The sequence below is a fragment of the Phascolarctos cinereus genome, unplaced genomic scaffold, assembly GCF_003287225.1.
Source record: "Phascolarctos cinereus isolate Bilbo 61053 unplaced genomic scaffold, phaCin_HiC Scaffold_726;HRSCAF=1367, whole genome shotgun sequence".
Lineage (NCBI taxonomy): Eukaryota > Metazoa > Chordata > Mammalia > Diprotodontia > Phascolarctidae > Phascolarctos > Phascolarctos cinereus.
In genome coordinates, this window is record NW_027556098.1 from 382,251,539 (window position 1) to 382,272,622 (window position 21,084).

The following is a 21,084-nucleotide window of genomic DNA, read 5'->3' on the forward strand; positions in this document are numbered from 1 at the left end:
TCTTCTAGCCTAATTTCCTACTCAGTGCAGGAAATCTCTTCTCTAGCATCCTTGACAGGGGGTCACCCAAGTTCTACCCGACACTGGCATGTTGGGGAGTTTGTTTGTCCTCTGGTCCCTTCCCTTCGCCCCCCACTCCTCGCCTTGCCCCAGAACTTGATTGACACATGTTGTCGGCTCCCACAAGCCAATAAAAGATCCCCTCTGATAGCCAGAAAATTTTACAAGAGGCGGCAAGGCTTAAAAGTGGTGGGAAGCATTGGAGGCTGCCAGGAGGCTGGGATGAGAAAGCCTCGAGGAATGTGCCCTGGAGAACAGCTGCTTGGAAGCTTCTGGCTGCTGAGTCTCAGGGGCCCGCCAAGGGCTAAGGGGTGGAGGGAGGTGGGGGCTGGGGGCTGTGAGCGACTCAGATATCACACTCAGAAAGGAGGGGGCTTGTGATATGTTTTCTCCTTTCCCAATTGGGCTCCCTTCCAAAAGCAGAAAAATGTCCTCCAGAAGGAAATGGAAAACCATGAGGCAACCGAGGCCTCCTGGCTTGGCTTGGTCAGCAGCCTCTCTAGGACAGCAGTGTGATACACTGGAAAGAGCACTGGATTTTTGGGAGTCAGGAGGCTGGGATTTCCATCCCAGCTGTGCCTATGGATTTGCTGTGTGACTAATCAACTCATGTAACCTCTTGGAGCCAAATGGGTCATAGTCACCACCCTATCTACTTTCCAACGTTGTTTCTAGGATCAAATGAGATGTTTGCCTCAGTCAACCTACCTTGACCTCAAAGCCTTGCTCCTTAAGGAAGCCCACCCTGACTCCCCTCTTCCAACTCTGTAAATTCCCTCACTTCATGTTCTTTTAGCTCCTCGGTATACAATTTGCATGTGCTTTCAAGTGATCTTACCCTATTGGTCTCAGTATAGACTCCACATCTTTCCCAAATCTGGCTTATATAAATTTGAGTGTAGTCTATAATTTGTCATTTTTTTTGGTGCAAAACTCTGTTTTTTCCTTTCAAAGAGATCTCATTTTAGGGGGTGGCTTATATTTAGCAATAGCTTTTATTTAGACCAGAGGCTGTTAACCTGGGATCTTCGAACCTTTTTTTTTTTGGTCTATGAACTTTTAAAAAATACATATTTGTATAATTGTATTTCAATATAGTTAGTTTCCTTGGCAATCATCTGATTTTGTTTAATGCATTTAAAAATGTTATACTGAGAAGGGGTCCATATGCTTTGTTTGACTGTCAAAGGGGTCCATCTCACACACACACAGGTTAAGAACTCCTGATTTAGATCAATATAGTATATGTTTTATGTGTGAATCCTAATTTTCCCTTTAAATAGGGGTTCCCTGCCTTAGAGCAGATTTGAGCCTTCTCTGGACACTTCCCATAGGGTCTCACATACAGTGTAGACACAGGGGCAGCCTAGTCCGTAGTGCTGACTGTTTTGACATTCTGGTTCTGCCACTTACTGTGTGATCTCTGTCAAATCATCATCTTTCTGAGTCTCACTTTTCCCATCCATAGAATGCCAGGGCAGCTAGGTGGTATAGCGCATAGAGTGCTGGGTTTGGAATCAGGAAGACTCTTCTTCCTGAGTTCAAATCTGGCCTCAGACACTCCCTAGCTGGGCAAGTCACTTAACCTTGTTTGCCTCAGTTTCTTTATCTGTAAAATGACCTGGAGAAGGAAATGGCAAACCACTTCAGTATCCATGCCAAGAAAACCTCAAATGGGGTCATGAAGAGTTAGACATGACTGAAAATGACTGAACTACTACAGAACTAGGGTCCCTTCTGACTCTGACATTTCATTGTGTGTGCTAAGGCCACCTCCTAGCTCTGATATTCTATATTCTAATCTTCCTTCCTTCCTTCCTTCCTTCCTTCCTTCCTTCCTTCCTTCCTTCCTTCCTTCCTTCCTTCCTTCCTTCCTTCCTTTCTTTCTTTCTTTCTTTCTTTCCTTCCTCCCTCCCTCCCTCCCTCCCTCCCTCCCTCCCTCCCTCTCTCTCTCTCTCTCTCTCTCTCTCTCTCTCTCTCTCTCTCTTTCTTTCTTTCAGAATCACATCTTCTTGGAGTATAAAGAGTACTTGGTCCAGTTTTCTACTAATTGCAAGGAATTACTATAGTATTCCAAAAGATTTCTTGTCCTCCCCCCCCCATCTTTAACCTTCTGGGCTAGACTCATCCCAGTCTTAGTTCTGACCCCAACTGGGGAGGGCTGGCCATAGAAATGTAGGCTTAGGGTCACACAATTGATGATCCGGGAACATTGGCCTTCTTACTTTTCCTGGAACAGCACACATTGTCTCTAGACTCCATAGATTTGCATTTGACCATCCTCATGACTGGAATGCTCTGACTAGTAGGTTCCCTGACTTCTTTCAAGACTCCACTCAAATCCCACCTTCTGCAGGAGGCCTTCCTCAGTCCTGCCGGCTGCGAGTCACTTCCTTCTAAGATTTCCTTCCATCTGCTCTGTATATATCTTGTATGTAAACAGTTACACACATTGTCTCCCCTATTAGTACAGCACCTTCTTGAGGATGGGGCCATGTTTTTGCCTCTCTTTGTATCCCAAGTGCTTAGCACAACGTCTGGCACAGAATGATGCTTAATAAATGATTGTTGATTTAACTCATTGAGAGGGGCAGCTAGGTGGTGCAGTGGATCGAGCACCAGCCTTGGAGTAAGGAAGACCTGAGTTCAAATCTGACCTCAGATACTTGACACTTACTAGCGGTGTGGCCCTGGGCAAGTCACTTAACCCCATTGCCTAGCCAAAAAAACAACAAAAACAAAAATCAAACTAACTCATTGGAGAATACTTCCTTGAAGACTTTTGAGGGGCTTGTCCTTTCTTTGGAGTCTCCGCTATGCCCACTAAGGAATTCTTTTTTAAAATTTTAATTTTTTCAATTTCAAAATTCAATTCAAATTCAAATTCAAAAATTCAATTTTTTCAATCTCCCTTCTACCTCTACTCCCCCACTGGGAAAAAGAAGAAAACAAAATACTTGTAACAAGTTTGCATAGTCAAGTAAAACATCTTCCTTCGTTGGCTATGTCCAAGAAATATATGTCTCAAATCCATCTCCCCTCTGTCAGAATCCCCCTAGGTGGCTCTTCATCTCTTTCTGCCACATACACACATGAATATCTCCCAATCAGCCCCACACCCTCTCTACCTGTTAACACACATTGCTGGCCTGTGTGTGTTATACACACAGGCACATAGCTATAGAGGAGGTGGGGCCTATAGGCTGGAGTTCCCCAAAAGGGCTATTTATCATGACTTTGTCTTAAGGTGGTGCCCCACCCCATCCCCCTTCTTCTGCTTGGCTTTTCTAGCAAGGTCCCGGGAGACAGAAGACTCACACACTTTTCACATGGAGAATCTGCAGGCCTTGCAGAATGTGATATCTTAGCCCAGGAAGATTAAGTGATCCCCTTCCAACTTCTCCTCCCACCACTCCACTCTGGGCCATATGGTGTAGGCTCTGTGCCTCTCCTTCCCTCTTTTATCCACATTCCCTTCCACTCTCTTGAAGATTCTTAGGGTCCTGTCTTGTTCAACCCCCTCTCCCTCATGACCACAAAATCATAGATGGGGGAGCTAGGAGGGACCTCAAAGGTCCTAGGATGACCCTCTCATTTTATGTGTGGGGAAATGGAGGTCCAGGGGGAAAGGGATTTAGCCAAGATCACCTTGCTCATAAGTAGAGGAGGTGGGGATCCAAGTTTTCTGATTGCTACTGGTCAATGATTTTTCTCCTATATCATAATGTCTGATCCATACTCATCTATATTCTCCACCCCCAACTACTGTCTCCTAGGTATGGGGTACAACATTGTGTGCCCTTTCCCTCACTCCTACACACATACACATAGATGACAGATCATATGGCATAGTGGATAGGATGGTGGACTTGAAGTCAAGAAGATCTGGGTTCAGATCCTGAGTCCTATGTTGACTAGTTTTATCCATGGGCAAATTCCTTCTCCATTATGAACCTCAGTTTCCTAATCTTGAAAAAATGGACCAGGTGGTCTCTGAGGTCCTTTCTAGTTTGAGGGCTATGAATTGATGAACTTCTGTGGGCACCAGTGACCCCATGATCCTCTGGTGGGCCAAGGCTCTCTTCTCCATGCCCACAGTAAGACTTGCCCCCTGACCCTCATTGCCTACAGAAGATGGCAGATGAGGCTGTTGTATTTGTCCCTGGGCACCCCCACCCCAGCCCAAGCCCCGGTTTCTCTCTGAGGAATGCCCATCCCTCCCTTACCTGGACCCGGGCCTCTGTCAGCTTGGTCCTTTGGGCCAGCTCCTCCCGGGTGTAGATGTCAGGGTAGTGGGTTCTCTCAAAAGCCTTTTCCAGCTCCTCCAGCTGCTCAGCTGTAAAAGTAGTCCGGCTACGGCGCTGCTTCCGCTTCAGCGGGAGGTCAGGCTCCGACTCCACATCAGAGCCTTCGTCCAGCCGGTTTCCTATAGGGTGGGAGAGAGAAGAACAATGGGGCTTAGGGCTAAGACATCAGAGCCAGTCTGGAGTGGGTCAAGGGCACAACTCTCACCACCCAGAGGGTGTCCACACTCCCCAGGAGGCAGGCCATGCTGCTGTTTGGAGTCTGCACTCCTGGTAAGCGGGGGGAGGTTGTGGAAAATCCGCTGGACTGAGAGTCAGTGAACCTGAGTTCAGGTCTGGGCTTTGTGACAGCTTACCTGCATGACTGTGGGTAAGCCATTCACCTCGCAGACCCCCAGACGCTCATTGAAGGAGGACATTGAACTAGATGATCTCAAAGGTCCCTTCTAGCACTAATATTCTGTGCTTTAAGGTTCTCCCCAATCCTGGTTCTAAGTTCTATGTTCTAAGGTCCCTCTAACTCTAACATTCCATGTTCTAAGGCTCCTTCAAGCTCTTGAAACCACAAGGCCTGGTTTGAATCTTAACTCTGCTACTTATTACCTATGAGACCTTGGGCAAAGCACTTGCCCTATATGAGCCTCAGTTTTCATATCTGTAAAACGTGGGGGTGGGACACGCATTCTTTTCCAAGGCCCTTTTCCAGCTCTGACATTTTGTGTTCTAAGATCCCTCTCAGCTCTGATATCTTGTGTTCTAAGGCTTCTCCCAGCTCTGACATTCTATGTTCTGAGCTGTCTCTAGACCCTGACATTTCTATGTTCTAAGCTCCCTCTTAGGCCCTAACATTCTGTTGGCTATGCCCTCTTTGTAGTTCTAACTGGCATAATGAAGAGGACACTGGTCTTGGAGTCAGGAAGACCTGGGTTCAAATTCCCTCTCAGACGCTAGCTCTGTGACCCTGGGCTAGTCATTTAATCTCTTTGGGCCTCAGTTTCTTCATTTGTAAAATGAAGGGTTTACATTTGGTGGCCTCTGATGTCCCTTCCAGTTCCAAATCCACGATCCTTTGACATTCCGTGTTCCAAGAACTCTTCCAACTCCATGTTCTAAGTTCCCTTTTAGCTTTAACATTTTGTTCTATTGTTCCTTGGTCCCTTCCAGCTCTAAAAAATACCACAATTCTGCAAAAACTTGTGTGAAGCATAATCCAGAAAACATCAGGCATCACATATATAGCGAGCAAAAGCAACTTTAAAAGGTAACAGAGCAAAGATTCATGGCAATGACCCATGTGGGGCCTGGAAAGCCCAAGATGGCACCCAGCTCCCTTTATTTGCCAAGGGGCACAGGGTGCAGGGGAAGGTGACGGCTGGAGAACATTTCATCTTCCATAGATCATCTTTTTAGTTCAGTTTTGCTTAACCATCATTTTGGGGGGCAGGGCGGGAGGATGAGATGTTGGGATATGATAGTGGTGTAGAAAAAGGATAGAGCAATAAAATTTGCTTTTAAATGTGGTGGTTTTTGAAAATGTGTGTTTACCAGCCCCTGGGTCAGAGGATCAAGTGTTCTGGGGTCTCGGAGGATGCACGTGCACATTTGTACAGGAGAGCTTTGGGCAACCCCCAGGAATCATGGGAGAGGCTGCAGTGGGGCAGGCTGGGCCAGGGAGGGGCCAGACTCCCTCCCTACTACATTGACCATGATGCTTTCCACATGGTTCCTGAGCTTCACTTGCATGAGATAGGGCCTTTCTTGGCCCGGGCAAAAGAGGCCTGAGAAGGCTGACAGCCAGCTCATCTCTTGCTTGTGGACAGAACTATCAACTGTCAGGTTAAGAATCTCCTCTTCCTTCTCCTCCTCCTCCTCCGGGCCTCAGACCCTGGGAGCTCCCAGAGGTCGGGCCAAACTCCTCAGCTGCTGGAGGGCAGAGGCTGCTCTGGCTCAGCCCTTTTCCCCAGCTACTGTTCTGGCCGTCTAGGCAGCCATCAATCTCGCCCAGCTCCTGGGACACTGACCCAAAGCCAAGCCAAGCACCAGCTGGGTTCTCTCTTAGCCCAGGCCCTGGACCCACCCTCAGGGTGGGACGTGCTTAACCCACACTTCAGGAACCCTCCACCATGGAGAAGGGGAAGGAAAAGCAGGCAAGAATGAAGGTCAAGGCTTTTCTTCCTACCATTTTCTTTCTTTTCTTTTTCTATTTTTTATTTCCCTTCTTTCCCTCATTGTTTCACTTTCCTTTCCTTCCTTCCTTCCTTCCTTCCTTCCTTCCTTCCTTCCTTCCTTCCTTCCTTCCTTCCTTCCTTCCTTCCTTCCTTTCTTCCTTCCTTCCCTCCTTCTTTTCTTCCTCCCTCCCTCCTCCACTCCCTCCTTTCTTCCTTCCTTCTCTTCCTTCCTTTCTTCCAGAGTATTAGGATTAAGATTATGTTAACCCAGGAAAGTCCCTATGGAAGAGCTGAGTCTTAAATGAAGTGCTATGGATTTAAAGAAAGAAAGGAGGAAGAATGTTCAAGGCTGATAGGAGGGAGAAGCCAAGGGCCCTGCTCCGAAGTAGGCATAGACTTGAAGGAGGCCCTATTCCCCACCCTCACCCCTGCATAGAGAGGAGAGGGGTCTATGTAGAGGACAGAGTGTATTTGGAGAGGAGTGAGAGCTTGTACATGTAGGGAAGGTCCTTCCTGGCAGTGAGCAGCCTTGAACATCAAGGAATTCCTCATGGAATTCTGACTCAATCTGAGAGGCAGAAGAAAACCACTGGAGGTTTCTGAGCCATGGCCTTAGTCCAGTTCTGAGCCAGCTTCAATTTCTCCATCTGTAACATGAGGCCCGCAAGTTCCTTCGGATCTAAGAAGGCTCTGGCTGCGCATGTAAAATGGATGAAGAAATGGATACATTGAACTGAGATTTAGAAAGGCCTTTTGGGGTCATATAGTTCTAACTGTCTCATTTTACAGACGTGAAAAGTGAGACCCAGACAAAGTAAATGACTTACCCAAGGTCACACACATACTACAAGTAGCAGAGCTAGGATTCACACTAGGCCTTCTGCCTCACTTCTAGCTGGGTGACCTTGGGCAAGTCATTTCAGGCTGTCTCAAGGGCCTCAGTTTCCTCATCTATAAAATGAGAGAATTGGATGAATAGTCTGTAAGAGTAGTGAGGTTCTCAAGTCAAAGTTCCTGGGCTCAAATTCAACCAGGTTGTCTGCCTTTGTGACTTCGGCGAGTAAGTCACTTGACACCCCCAGACCATGGCTTCCTCATGGGTGAGATGAGGGGGTGGGGCGAGATTGGACAAGGTGGCCTCTGAATTCCCTTCCAGCACTGGGTTTGTGAATCTATGGCCTAAGCTGAAGATGGTGTGCTCTGTTTCTTCTGTTTCCCTGCCCCGGGGTCGGGGAAAGCTTCCCAGGGGCTTATAGGGAAGAAGACTGTCTCAGTTCCGGCCCCAGCTGCTCCATCCTCACCCTTGAAGAAACAACAGGTTCTCCCAAGGATCGTAGGGGCAAATATCCCTCCCACATCCCTCCTGCCCCATGTACTGCCCCAATGAGTAAGAGGGGGGAGGGCAGTAATTAGTTGCCACTTCCTGATTGGTTGGAAGAAGATACCAAATCAATTTTCGTGTCACTTCCAAAGAACCAGTGATGGGAAAGCTTCTCTCCTCCATGTCCACAGGCATTTTCTCCTATCCACTTGTCCCAGTGTTTCCAAAGACTGGCTGGTGGGGAGATCCAAGACTGGGGAATCTCCCTCACTCATTCCAACCATGTTGGGCCATTCTGGATGTGGAGGTCCTCCTGGCCTGGGCTCGGGGCCAGATCCTCCTGCCACAGTCAGGGGGCTACAGCTGGCGTCCCCTGGTGCCCTGTCTCCCCAAGGCACATCAGGAGGTTGGGAGCCAAAGAAAACTAATCCCCAGGATTAGTTCCCTGGGTATTGGTAATACTGACAACACAGCTTTAATTTCCTGATTCAGGATTCCTGACATACACTGAGCATGATAGGGAGAGGAAAGAGGCCTTAGATGGCACCAGAGGGAGGGAGGAGGGGGGCCTTGGAGGAGAGAAAAGGACAGGGATTTTCTCTCCCTCTCTCCTTTCTCCCTTGACAATCTCATTTATTCCCGTGGCTTCACCTACTGGCCGAATGCTGATGTGGCTACCATCTACAGCTCTACACCGGATCTCTTCAGGGTTTCAGACTTGTTCCCAAGACTCCTTGTCCCACTGGCACCTCAAACTGACCATGCTCCCACCGAGTTATTACTTTCCCTCTGCTGACTTGTTCTTCCTTCTGACCTCATCATGTCCGCCCATGGTGCCATATTCACCAGAATATGGCTCAGAATCTTGGGATTGCCACCTCCCTTTCCTCTCATATCCAATGACCAGGTCTTACTGATTCCATCTCTACTCCAGCTCTGATCTCTATTCCTTCCAGGGTGACAGACCACCTTCTCAGACTATTGTAATCTCTTCCTATGGTCTTTCCCCCATCAAATCTCTCCCTCTTCCAATTCATCTTTTGTATCATTACCAAAATAATTTCCTTTATACATATCAATTCTTCAAAGCCTTCTTATTGCTGTGAAGATAGAGTTTAAACTCTGCTTGGAGTCCAAGGCCTTCCGCCATCTGGCAACATCCAGCATTTCCTGTCCCATCTCATAGGCTCATGGATCTATAGCAGGAAGAGAAAGACCTCAGGCTCTAGGCTTTCCTCCTTCTCCCTCACTTTACAGATGGAGGAACTGAGGTCCAAGAGGGTCAGTGGGACTAGATGGTTTCTAAGGCTCCTTCCAGCTGTAAACCTGATGTTCTTCTAAGAATTTATCATTGCAATGAATAATAGAGATCCTATCCCTGGCTTCATGGGACTTCTGCTTTCAGGGGAAGAATGTAATAATTAATAAAACATTAACTAAATTAATATTAATTAAATTATATTTGAAGAAATATTAATGATTAGTAAAAGAATATTAATAATAATTTTAATGGCATTTTGAGACTTACAAAACTCTTCCTACATAAACAACCCTGTGAAAGCATTCAGCAGAAGGTATAGCAAATATTATCTTCATTTTACAGAAGTGGAAACTGAGGCTTAGATAACAGAAATGACTAGACTAAAATCACAGAGGGAAGTTGGTGGCAGAGTTGGGGCTTAAAGCCAAGTCTTCTGATGCTCACTTCCCCTTCTGGCTGCATGTCTGCCTCTCTAGACCTGGCTATGATAAGGCTGCTGACTCCTCATCCTGGAACATCCCTCTGCCATGCTGTCTCCCTTCTCCCATTAGGGAGCACTTTTGAGGGCCTCCATTTTGGGGATGGGTCCAGGCCAGCCAGGCTTCATTTCTTTCCCAGTTGTGCTTCTGGCGATGCAGATTTTGACTCCATCCCCTCCCCTGCTCTCCCCCTTTTGAATGCTGCTTTCCTCCATTAAAAGGTAAGCCCCTTAGGGGCAGGGACTGGTTGTCTTTTTGCTTGTACCTGTACACCCAGCACTTAACACAGTGCCTGGCACACAGTAAACACCTACTAACTGCTCATTGCCTTATCAAAGACTTTTCTCCTGTGTAGTGACATTTATGTTATCCTCGGAGGAGGGGGCACACTGGCCCTGGGGGTGGGGGCTGGACCTAAGTAGAGAAGCCTAATAGCCCATTGCAGAGAGAACAGGAGACATCCCCAAAGAAGCCTACAGCTTTCCCTCTTCCCAAATCAAGGTCTTTGTTCACAAACAGGAGTCAAAAATAAGTGATGGGGGCAGCTAGGTGTTACAGCAGAGTCAGGGGGACCTGAGTTCAAATCCATCCTTAGACACTTATTAGCTATGTGACCCTGGGTGAGTTGCTTAACCCTGATTGCCTCCAAAAAAAAAAAAAGAAATATGTTTTATTTTGGGAGGAAATATGCTATAGTAGAAACAGGATTTGGCTTGGAAATAGGGGACCTGTGTTCAAATCCTGCCCCGATACTTCCTAGCTCTGTAACCTTGAATGAGTCATAATCTTATAAGATTATAAAATCATGGATTTCAATGAACCGTATGTCACTGGGCAAGTCACTTAACTACTCTGTGCCTCAGTTTCCTCATCTGTAAAATAAGAATAATAATAGAACCTACTTCCCACGGTTGTTTCGAGGGACAAATGAAATAATATAGGTAAAGCGCTTTGCAAACATTAAGGCTTTTAAAAATCAATGCTAGCTATTATAACTATTATAGATTTAGGAGCTAGAAGAAATCTCAGGAAACCATCTAATTTAAGAGATAAGGTACATTTGCCCCAAGGAAAAGAAATGATTTGACTGAGGTCAAAGAGGCTATAAGGGGCAGAAGTGGGATTTGAACCCAGGTCTTTAGGCTCTGGTGCTCTTTCCCCACCATGCTTCTTGAAAGGGACCTTAGGATCAGGTCTGATTCCCTCATTTTACAGATGGGGAAAATAAGTCCTAGTGAGTAAGGTGATTTGCCCTAGGTCTAGTCAGTAGAAGAGACCCAGGATTTGAACCCAGATCCTCTGACTGAACTAACCATACAGTTTCCATAAAGCACCCCTATTTGGTAACAGTCTATCCCCTCAGAGCCTTTCCTTCCCTAGGCCTCAATTATCTCTTCCATGAAATGGGAATAACACTACTTTTGCTGCCTGTGTGCCGGGGCTGTTGTCAAATTTGAACCCAGGAGTGTAAGCTATTGTCGGTGGGAGGTGGGGAATGGGCAGCAAGAGAGAAGTACAGTTAAGGCTTAACAGGGGCCTGGAGCAAAAAGGTTTGGGGGAAAGGGGATGGTGCTGAGCCCACACCTTGCCTCCCTTGCCTCTAGCCCCAGGCCCATCCCCCCTCCTCCCCAGGCTCCTGGTAGCCTCTTAGCCTCGGAGTTAAATTAATCAACAGGATTAGGTGGAATCGGCCGCAGTGAGGCCTGGAGGATGAAGCTGAGCCCTTGACGCTCCTGGAGGACCTGCTGTCTCTGCGTGTGAAGCACCCAAGGCTGGCCTTGGGGATGTGCAGGCAGGAGCGAGCATGGAAGCGCATTCATTAAAGCCCACTTGGGATGGGGAGGGGAGAGGAAGAGGGGGAGGATGGAGCCTGTGCCTTAGTGAACCTGGGGGACAGCACCGCCCTATCCTCCCTCCTGCTTTACGTGATTCTAGCTCTCTGTCTTTCTGTCTCTGTCTCTATCTCTTCTGTTTCTGTCTCCAATTCCTCCATTCCTGAATTCTCTCCCAAACAAGACGAGCCAGAGAGAATGGTGCCGGTGAGCTGCCTGGGGCAGGGAGGCTGGAGGAGGGTCGCCATTCTGGGCCATTGTGGGGTGGTGGTGAGGAGGTGGTGGTGGGAGGAATTCAAGATGCTGCACGTGGAACCCTGGAAGGTGCACTGTACAGGGTGTCCTCAAAACCTGTCCCCGTCCTCAGGGAGCCCCCAGTCTGATGGGAGATTTAGCCTGATATGACCACGACGACGGCGACGATGATGATGATGGCAAGAAAACTATGTGTGTTTGTGTGCATGGGGGTGGGGGAGAGACTAACTAGGGCAGCGGTTTCCTTCCAGGTGTTGTGAAGGAGGAAGGGGGTAGAAATGAACTCCAAAGCCCCATGCTCCCGCTGTTAAGCAAAGCTGTGTCCCCAGCGTCTCACCTCTAAAACTGACTCGTTTTCTTGGCCAACAAGGCTGCCTCCTCTAAGAAGCCCTCCTTGACCACCTCAGTTCACAGAACTTAAGATTTCACAGGACCGTATAGTCTGACTGCCTCATTTTACAGAGGAGGAAATGGAGGCCCAGAGAGGGAAAGGGATTTGCCCAAGGTCAGACAGATCAGAAGTCCCACAGGCAGGATTCAAACCCAAGTCTCCTCTGACTTCAGACCCAATGTTTTCTGTTATACTAAGCTGCCTCTTCCTCCAGGAAAAATCCCAGACTAAGCTTTGATCTCTGCCAAGTGGGGTGTCCAGGGCTAATCTGAAGGTCAGGGCCAGGGGAAGAGAACATAATTTGGGCATAGATCTGGGGCCGGACGGACTTAGAGCCTTGGTGCTCCAAGCCTCCCATTTTACAAATGAAGAAGTTGGGGTCCACATCAGCTTAGGACACTTCACCATTTTCATGACTCCTTTTGGGAGAAAGAAGAAGAAAAGGAGGAGCAGGGATTATTCTGTTTCACATATAGGGAAACTGAGGTCCATATGGGGAAACTGAGTCCAGAAAAAGAGAGAAATAAAGTCAAGTGAGACTCATCTCTGAGTGACAACACAGAGCTCATTTGCTGGGGCTTCAGTGATTGACTGAGAAGTCCCTAAGACGGGACATCTGTCAGTAACTATGAAATACTACACCTGTCCTCTCTCCCACATACACACAATGAGCCCGCTGACTTTTCACAAACACCCAAACTTCTCCCAAATGCCCAAGAGACTGTTGACCCCTTATTTCTGTAGACTCTAGGATTTATAAAAGAAAGCAGCACAGAACAGGGGCAGCTAGGTGGCACAGTGGATAGGGCACCAGCCCTGATGGAGTGAAGACCCGAGTTCAAATCCGACATCAGACTCTTACTAGCTGTGTGACCTTGGGCAAGTCACTTAACCCTGTCTGCCTCAGTTTCCTCATCTGTAAAATGAGCTGGGGAAGGAAGGGGCAAATTATTCTATGCCAAGAAAACCCTAAATGGGGTCACGAAGAGTCAGACACAGCTGAAATGATTCAACAGCAAAAGCCCAGAACAGGGGTAAGAATGTTGGATTTGGAATCAATAGAGTCTTATTTCTTCATTTAACGGCTTCATAATAAAAAAGCCCCTTCCCTACTGGGCCTCAGTCCCTTCATCTGCAAAATGGGAGTAGCCATACTCATAGTACTTACTCCACAATGGGTTTTGTGAGTAGTAAATCATAGTGCGTTGCTAAAAGACAGGTTATTATTCTTGAGAGATCTTAGAAACTTAGCCCAGGGCCCACATTTTACAGAAGAGGAAACTGAGGCCCAGAGAAGGTAATAAGTGAGCGGGTTGAGAATGCTAGCCAGGATTGCTCAAGCATCTGGCCTTGGAGTTTCATTTCTGTGCCCCTCTCCCTCTCCCCAACATCTGGAAACCCCCCTCACCCCCTCTGCCTCCCTCTCCCTCTTATTACAGTTAACTCAGGCCCTGGTGTGGAGCCGTAGTGGCAGAGAAGCGAATCGCATAATAGTTGATGTGCGTTTTAATCAAGTAATTCGGGCCTAGCGAAGTGATGGGGAGTGGGCAGGGTGTTCCTGAATACCAAGCAGCCCAGGGAGCAGGGCTAGAAAAATAGAAAAATCATTTTGAGCTCAGCTGGGGACCGAGGGCTCTGCACAGCCCTCTCGCCAGGGCCTTCGGAGAAGCACTTTGCGGGGGTGATTTTTTTCAAACACCGAACTGGTCAACTGTAACCAAAGCTTGGCTCTCCGTAATGCTCCTGATAGGCCTTACAACTTGGGAATCAACAGAAACGATAAACTTGAGGAGGGGGGAAGAAAGGAGGGGGTGCAACAGCAGTGGTGGTGGAGGGGGGGATGACCCGGGGAACCTCAGTGTGGGAGAAGGACCATCTTGGGGCATGGGTAGAAGGATGGACAGCAGAGATCGATCCTAGCAGTGATAGCTCACATTATGTGGCACTGGAAGCTAGACAAAGGACCTTCCTCACAGTGTTTCCTCCTGGGAGGAAGGAGAAGGAGAATGGATTCTCACCCATTTTATGGATGAAGAAACTGAGGCTTACTGAAGTTAATCAAGTTTTCCAAAGCCCAAAGCTAGTAAATGTGAGAGCTCCCCCCATCCCATCCCAGGCCTTTCCACCCTCCCCTGGGTTTACAGCCAGCTACCCCCTCCTATCTTTGCTTGAGGAGGGACCCATTTTCTCTTGCCGCCTGGCATCCTAGCACACACGGGGATCATCTCCATTTAACACCTTAACAAACCTTTGTTGAGTGGCTACAGTGTGCCAGGTTCTGTGCTAAGTGCTGAAGATAGAGAGGTCTTCTGGGGGAATCACCCTCCAGGAGGCCTCCAGGTACCAATTCGTTGTGACCTCCTTCTTCCCATGGCTCCTAGCTCCTCACTTAGTGCTTTGGGTTTGGCAATGATACAGTTCCTTTGAATTCACATACATCTCCCTTATTTAACTGTAAGCTCCCAAAATGCAGGGGCCAGGTTCTGTTCTCTACCATGCAAAACGTTAATTAGCCATAGGACTTTGTAGAAGGTCACAATGAGGGGAGTGGGGAGGCTCCCCACCTGTAAGATAAGCAATGAACTATGGTGTCCAATGGACAATCCAAGTCAGAGGGCCCTCTCAGCTCTGATAGTCACGTCCTAAAGTCTTTTCCAGCTCAGACATTTTAGGGTGCCCTTCCAACATTAATATGTGTTTTAAAGTGCTTCCCGGCTCTGGCGTTCAGTGTTCTAAGGATTTCTCAGATCTGAAATTCTATATTCTAAGGTCCTTGCAGTTCTGACATTTGGTGTTCTAATCCCCCAGCTCTAATATTTTAAGTTTTAAGGTTCCTTCAGCACTAAAATTTTATGTTCTGAGGTCTTCCTTCTCTGACATGCCATGTTCTAGATTCTCTTTGTTGTACCATTCTGTGTTCTAAGATTCTAAGTTCCAACTCAGACATTGTCTTCTAAGGTCCCTCCGACCTCTGACATTCCATGTTCTAAGGGTCCTCTGGTTCTAGATTCCATGTTTTAAATTAGAGGGCTGTGAGTCTGGCTTTCAGTAAGTGCAGCTTCTAGAGGCCATGTCTGTGGAGGGCTCAGACGCAGTGCAGATGAGCCCAAGGAGGCTTTATGAGGCCTCTTTCTGCCCACATCTTGGTCCCCATGGTTTCCTTTCTCAACGCTTGCTGCCCAGCTAGCTAAACATAGGCCCAGCCTCCTTTCTAGTGGCCCCTGACTACTGCTCCTCAAAATCCCCCCCCCCCTTGAGGGATGAGGGTCCTCTCTAGAGAGGGGATGGTTGGATCCTGGGCAGCGTTATGGCAAGAGGAGGAGGTCTCAGGACCATTTTTACCCCGACCATTCCTTTCTCTATCTCTCTTCATTGTGCTGTGAACACAACAGTGGCTAATTTTCACTTAGGTTTTCATTGGGATCTACGGACATTGTCTCATTTGAACCTCATGACCTGGAGGGACAATAGACATTCCCATTTCTCAGATGAGGACATTGAGACTGAGAAGGCTAAGTGACTTAACCAGGAGTCCCACAACCAGTGGTTGTTGGGAAGTAGGATGTGACCCCAGGCCTTCCTTCCTCCAGATTCAGCACTTTTAAAATGACCCCACTTTACTGATCTCTAATCTAACCCTCAGTTTTGTTTGAGGTTAGCCGGGGTACCCAAAGGCGTCACCAGGATTGTCTCTCCTTCCCCCTTAGCCAATCCCTGTGCCTCCCCTTATCAGACTAGACACTGGAGATGGTGGGATGTTGTCTTTGGAACCTGGAGACTGGAGCACTCTCTCCAGGAGCATCCTGGAGGAAGAGACACTCACAAGAAGGCTGAGGGGGCCTAGGAGACAGGGCTTCTGAGCTCCTTCCTACAACCTAAACCTTAGCAGATGGAATACCCATCAACTCCCCAGCCCCTCTGCTTCGATGGCCACATTCCTGCTGCATTTTCCTGCCTCTCTCCTCTTCCCCTGCGCTCGCCTCCCCACCTTTATTTCTCCTGGATTCCATTTGGATTGTTAATGCCCCCATAGGAGTTTGATCCACCTTGAATGAACTGGATGTTTGTGCGGTCCATCTAAAGCCCCTCTTCTCTTTACTGCCCGGCATTCAATGCTTTCTACAATCTGGAGCTGCTTCACCATTTCCTACTGCTCTCCCCAACCCACTGTCCAATCCATTAAAAATGTCATGTCACTTTCTATTCCTCTTTCAAGGCCCATCTGGGGCCCCAAATCCTCCAGTTTTCCCTGATCACCCCCTCCACAGTTAGCCCTCCCCTACCTCAGTCACTTACTAGCTGTGTAAGTGGGCAAGACATCTCAGCCTGTTTCTTCTTCAGGAAAATGGGAATAGTGGTGGCACCTGACTCACAGAATTAGGAGGAACAGATCTGATAATATATGTAATGTGCTTATTAGCATACCTTAAAGCACTATACGAAAACATCGGGGTTCAGGGCTCAGTCTGCAGAGTACGCAAAGCTGGAAGAAATACTAACACATTGGCTAAGTCAGGCTCTAATCTCATATGTTGCAGAGAATTTTTAAAACATTCTCTTTCAGGGGCAGCTAGGTGGGGCAGTGGATAGAGGACCGGCCCAGAAGTCAGGAGGACCTGAGTTCATATCCATGTGACACTTACTAGCTGTGTGATCTTGGGCAAGTCACTTAACCCCAATTGCCTAAAAATAAAATAAAATTCTTTTTCAGATATGGTTGGATGAGATGGCTACTCAGCTTCCTTCCAGTTCTAATATATTCTGTGGGTCCCAGAGAGATGAAAAGACTTCCTCAGATCACACAGCTGTTGAATGGCACAGCCAAGTCTTGAACCCTGGCCTTCTGGCTAGAGACGGTAGCTTGAGGCTGCAGCTCCATCCTCTGCTGGCCTACCCTCTCACTTCCTCCCTTCTGCCCAGGCTGGGAAAGGTGACTAAGGAGAGGAAAGCTAGCTGGGGTGAGTTGGGAAGAAGGGGAGGACAGATCCCAAATAGAAAGGACAAAAGACTAAAAAAAAAAAAAGGCCAGTGTGAATGGAGGGAAGTTAAAGAAAGCAAGATATCGGTGGGCCCTGGGGCCTGGCTGGGGCTCTGTCCCACCTCGCACAAAACCTCAGGGCCTTTGCTAGCCCGGCTCACTCTGATGCTGGCAGCCACCCTAGGGGGCCAAGTGGGGCTGAATGCTGAGCTGACAGCCCTTTCGCCTGCAACTGTGATCTCAATAAAGTCCCCGATGTCAGCTCTTCAGTCCCACTCCTGGGGAAGGGACGCCTTGAATATTAAAACCTGAGGCTGGGACCTAGAGAATAGGAGAGGGATGGGGGAGGAGGGCTGGAGGGCGGGACACAGCCAAGGCAGGAAGAAGGCCCAATGGTGCCTCTAGCGAAGGGAGACCGGCTCTTGACAGGGTCATTAAGCAATTGGATCTGTTGAAAATTGTCATGGAGGGATGACAGATCACAGCTGGAAGGGACCTTAAAGGTCATCTTAGTAGAACCTCTTCATTTTACAGAAGAGGAAACTGAGGCACAGAGTGACTTCAGCCAAGGTTAAAGAGGTAGCAAGCACCCTAGAAAAGATTGGAACCCAGGTTCTCTGACTGTAAACCAGTAGCCTTTTCACAAAAAGGCCATCTCTGAAGCTTTGTACAAGTGACGGATCTGAGAAAGCTGGAGGAGGCTGGGGGTGGGGGGGGTGGGAGGGCAGGTGCTGGGAAGAGAGGGAAGGGCTTCCTGGGAGTGGGGAGAGGGCCACCAGTTCTCAGAGCTCCTTCTCAGGCCCCAGATCTATCATAACAGCATCCCACATTTGTGTAGCAATTGAAGGGTTTACAAAGCACTTTCTAACCACTGGTTTGGTATGTAACCCATGCTGATAGTATCCCAACATGCAAATAGAAAGAAATTGAGTCTCTGAATTGTGAAGTGATTTTCACAAATTCACCCAGCTAGTAAGCATTCAGAGCCAGGATTCAAACACTGGTCTCTGGATACAATTCCTCTTAACTGAAGTCAATTCAACAGAAGCTTATTTAGGACCAATCTCCAGGTACAGTATTTGCTGCAGTGAGTACAAAGACAAAAGCTGGGGGGAAAAAAAAGATCCTACCTTCAAAGAGCTTACATTCCACTGGAGAGATATCATATGCGAACAGCTGAGAATATACCCAATATGTTGAGGAGGGAGATAACATTAATAACTACAGGGACATTTAAGACCATTATGCTGCCTTGGATTCATAACCAAAGAATATCATAGAATCACAAAAAGAATCGAAGAGTTGGAAGGAACCTGAGAAGGTCCCAGAGTCCAAACCCACATACCGACGTAACCTCAACTACAATATCTAGACAAATGGTTGTGTAGCCTCTGCTTGAAGATCTTCTGGACAAAGCCCTCTCTCCCCTCTGGAGGGTTACCAAACTCCTCCCAAAGCTTTTCTTCATAGAAACCCCATTTTGCATCTGCTACCCTGCCTGTTTTCAACAGCATAGAACAAGATGCTTCCCCCTGGGTATCCCCTGTGTCTCCCCCATTAGACTGTAAGCTCCTTGAGGGCAGGAACTGTCTTTCTTTTTATTAATTTATACCCCAGTGCTTAGCACAATGCCTGGCACATAGTAGGTGCTTAATAAATGTTTATTGGATTGGATAGATAAGATGAAGGAACTTGTCACCCAGAGGAAGCCCATTCCACTTTTAGACCCCTTGTTGTTGCAAAACTTTTCCTGACAGCAAGTCTAAATCAGGCTTTTGCCATTTTCAGCTCAGTCCTCCTGGTTCTGCTCTCTGGGGCTAAACAGAAGACACCAAAATTCTCTCCATAGGACAACCCTTCAAATACCTGAAGACACTCTGATGGGTCTTCTTTGCTCCAGATGGAACATTCTCTATTTCTTCCAACCTTCATCTTCACTCCAATCTTCAAAAACTCTTTGCCTTCCTAATGGCTCTTTTCTGGACACTCTCCAACTTGTCAATGTCCTTCTTAAATCACAGTGCCCACAACTGAACACAATGCTCTAGATGAGGTCTGATAAAGGTGGAACCTAGAATGACTTGTCTCCTTCCTATTCCTGGAAGCTACGTCTATGGAGGCAGCTCAAGATCATTTGAACTTTTCTTTTCACTGCTACATTATAGAGCTCACTCATATATTGAACTAATAGACCGCTCAAACCCCAGGTATTTTAGGACACCCATTGTCTAACCATGCCTCCCCTATCTTTTACTCAGAGAGCTGATTTTTCCTACCCAAGGGGAAGGTTTTAGGTTTATCCCTATGGAATTCCAACTGGAGACCTATGCTCTACCCAGCCAAAATCCCATTGGATCCTGATTCCACCACTGAGTGTGTTAGCAGTCCTTCCCAGACCCATGTCATCTGCCAGTTTGATGAACATATTATCTATACATTTTTTCAAGTCATTGATTAAAAACAGAAAGACAGAAAAAGGTTAAAACAGCACAGTTATCTTTTCAGTCATGTCTGACTCTCTATGATCTCATTTTGGGGTTTTCTTGACAGAGATAATGGAGTGGTTTGCCATTTCCTTCTCCAGCTCATTTTACAGATGAGGAAACTGAGGCAAACAGAGTGAAGTGACTCGCCCAAGATCACACAGCTAGTAAGTGTCTGGGGCCAGATTTGAACTCAGGAAGACGAGTCTTCCTGCCTTCAGGCTTGAGCTCTATGCACTATGGCACCACCTGGCTGCCCAAAAAACCGGCACAGGGCCAAGCACAAATCCCTGGGGCTATTCCACAGGGAGACATCCTGCTACATTGATGTAGGGCCATTAGTCCCTAACCCCAGCTATCTGACCAGTTCTGAGTCCTGCTGATTGTATTCTTATCTAATCCATATCTCTCCATTTTCTCCATAAGAATAGTATGAGATACTTTATGAAGCTTTGCTAAAATTCAGGAAAATGCTATCCATGACATTTTCCTCATCTGCTGGGGGCAGGTAGTAACACAGAGGATTGAACACTGAGCCTGGAGTCAGGAAGAACTTAATTCAGATCTAGCCTCAGACACTTAACTAGTTGTGTGACCCTGGGCAAGTCACTTCACCCTATTTGCTTCAGTTTCCTCATCTGTAAAATGAGCTGGAGAAGGAAATAGCAAATCACTCTATTATCTCTGCCAAGAAAACCCCAAAATGAGATCACAGAGAGTCAGACATGACTTAAAAATGACTTCACAACAACAACAAATCTTGGGTATCCATTCCCTGTTAATTGTTGTTGTTGTGTCATTTCCAGAGCAAAGGTCATTCTCCTTGGCAGAGAAAACAAGAATTGGTTTGCTCTTTTGTCAGTTATTACTGTTCTGCCCATGCTAGTCAAAAGTCTTATCCCTACTTTGATCTTCCTCCTTCTCTCAATATTACTCAAGAAACAAAACAAAACAAAACAAAACCGAAAAACTTCCATCCCTCTTGGAATGACTCTCTCTATAACATTTTAATGCATGTGATCCTACATATCTCCTCCAAACCCCTTGAAATCTATTTTCCCAAATCTAGGGTTTATGTCAGGCTGAATTTCTTCCCATCTTTTATAGTCTCTAGGAGAAGGTGGTTACTTCCCTCCTGAAATTCCCATCATTTCCACCCCAGAAACGAGTTCTTTCCTTTGAATGAGAATTAGATCCAGAATAACTTCTTCCTCTAGTTAGTTTCTCCACTTTTTGAAGGATTAAATTCTCCCTAAGGCATGTCAAGAAATTATTTATTAGCTGTTCTGCTTTTGACAGAGAGAGAGAGAGAGAGAGGTCCAGACAATGTCTGTCTGTCAAATCCAAATGTCAAAATCAAATGAATCCCCCCCACCACCACCATTACTAGTATATAGCTTCTGTACAGGTCTTGTGATTCACTTTCTGAACTCATCAGCTAGTTTGTCTTTCTGTCCAGGTGGTCTGTAGTATATTCCAATGACAGAATAACTTCTGTTTCCCCCTCTATTGATTTTCACCCAAATACTTTGTCCTCCCTGTGTTCCTGGAT

At 47.1% G+C, this 21,084-nt stretch overlaps 1 protein-coding gene across 2 annotated transcripts in view; it reads right to left on the minus strand.

Moving 5' to 3' along the window:
* The window catches only part of PAX7 (paired box 7), a 162,374-nt gene that overhangs the window by 83,183 nt on the left and 58,107 nt on the right, over positions 1-21,084 (minus strand). For both annotated transcript variants that reach the window (XM_020973165.2, XM_020973164.2), the window contains exon 5: positions 4,287-4,486. In XM_020973165.2, coding sequence (XP_020828824.1) covers positions 4,287-4,486 — 200 coding nt within the window. The remainder of the gene's footprint in view (positions 1-4,286; positions 4,487-21,084) is intronic.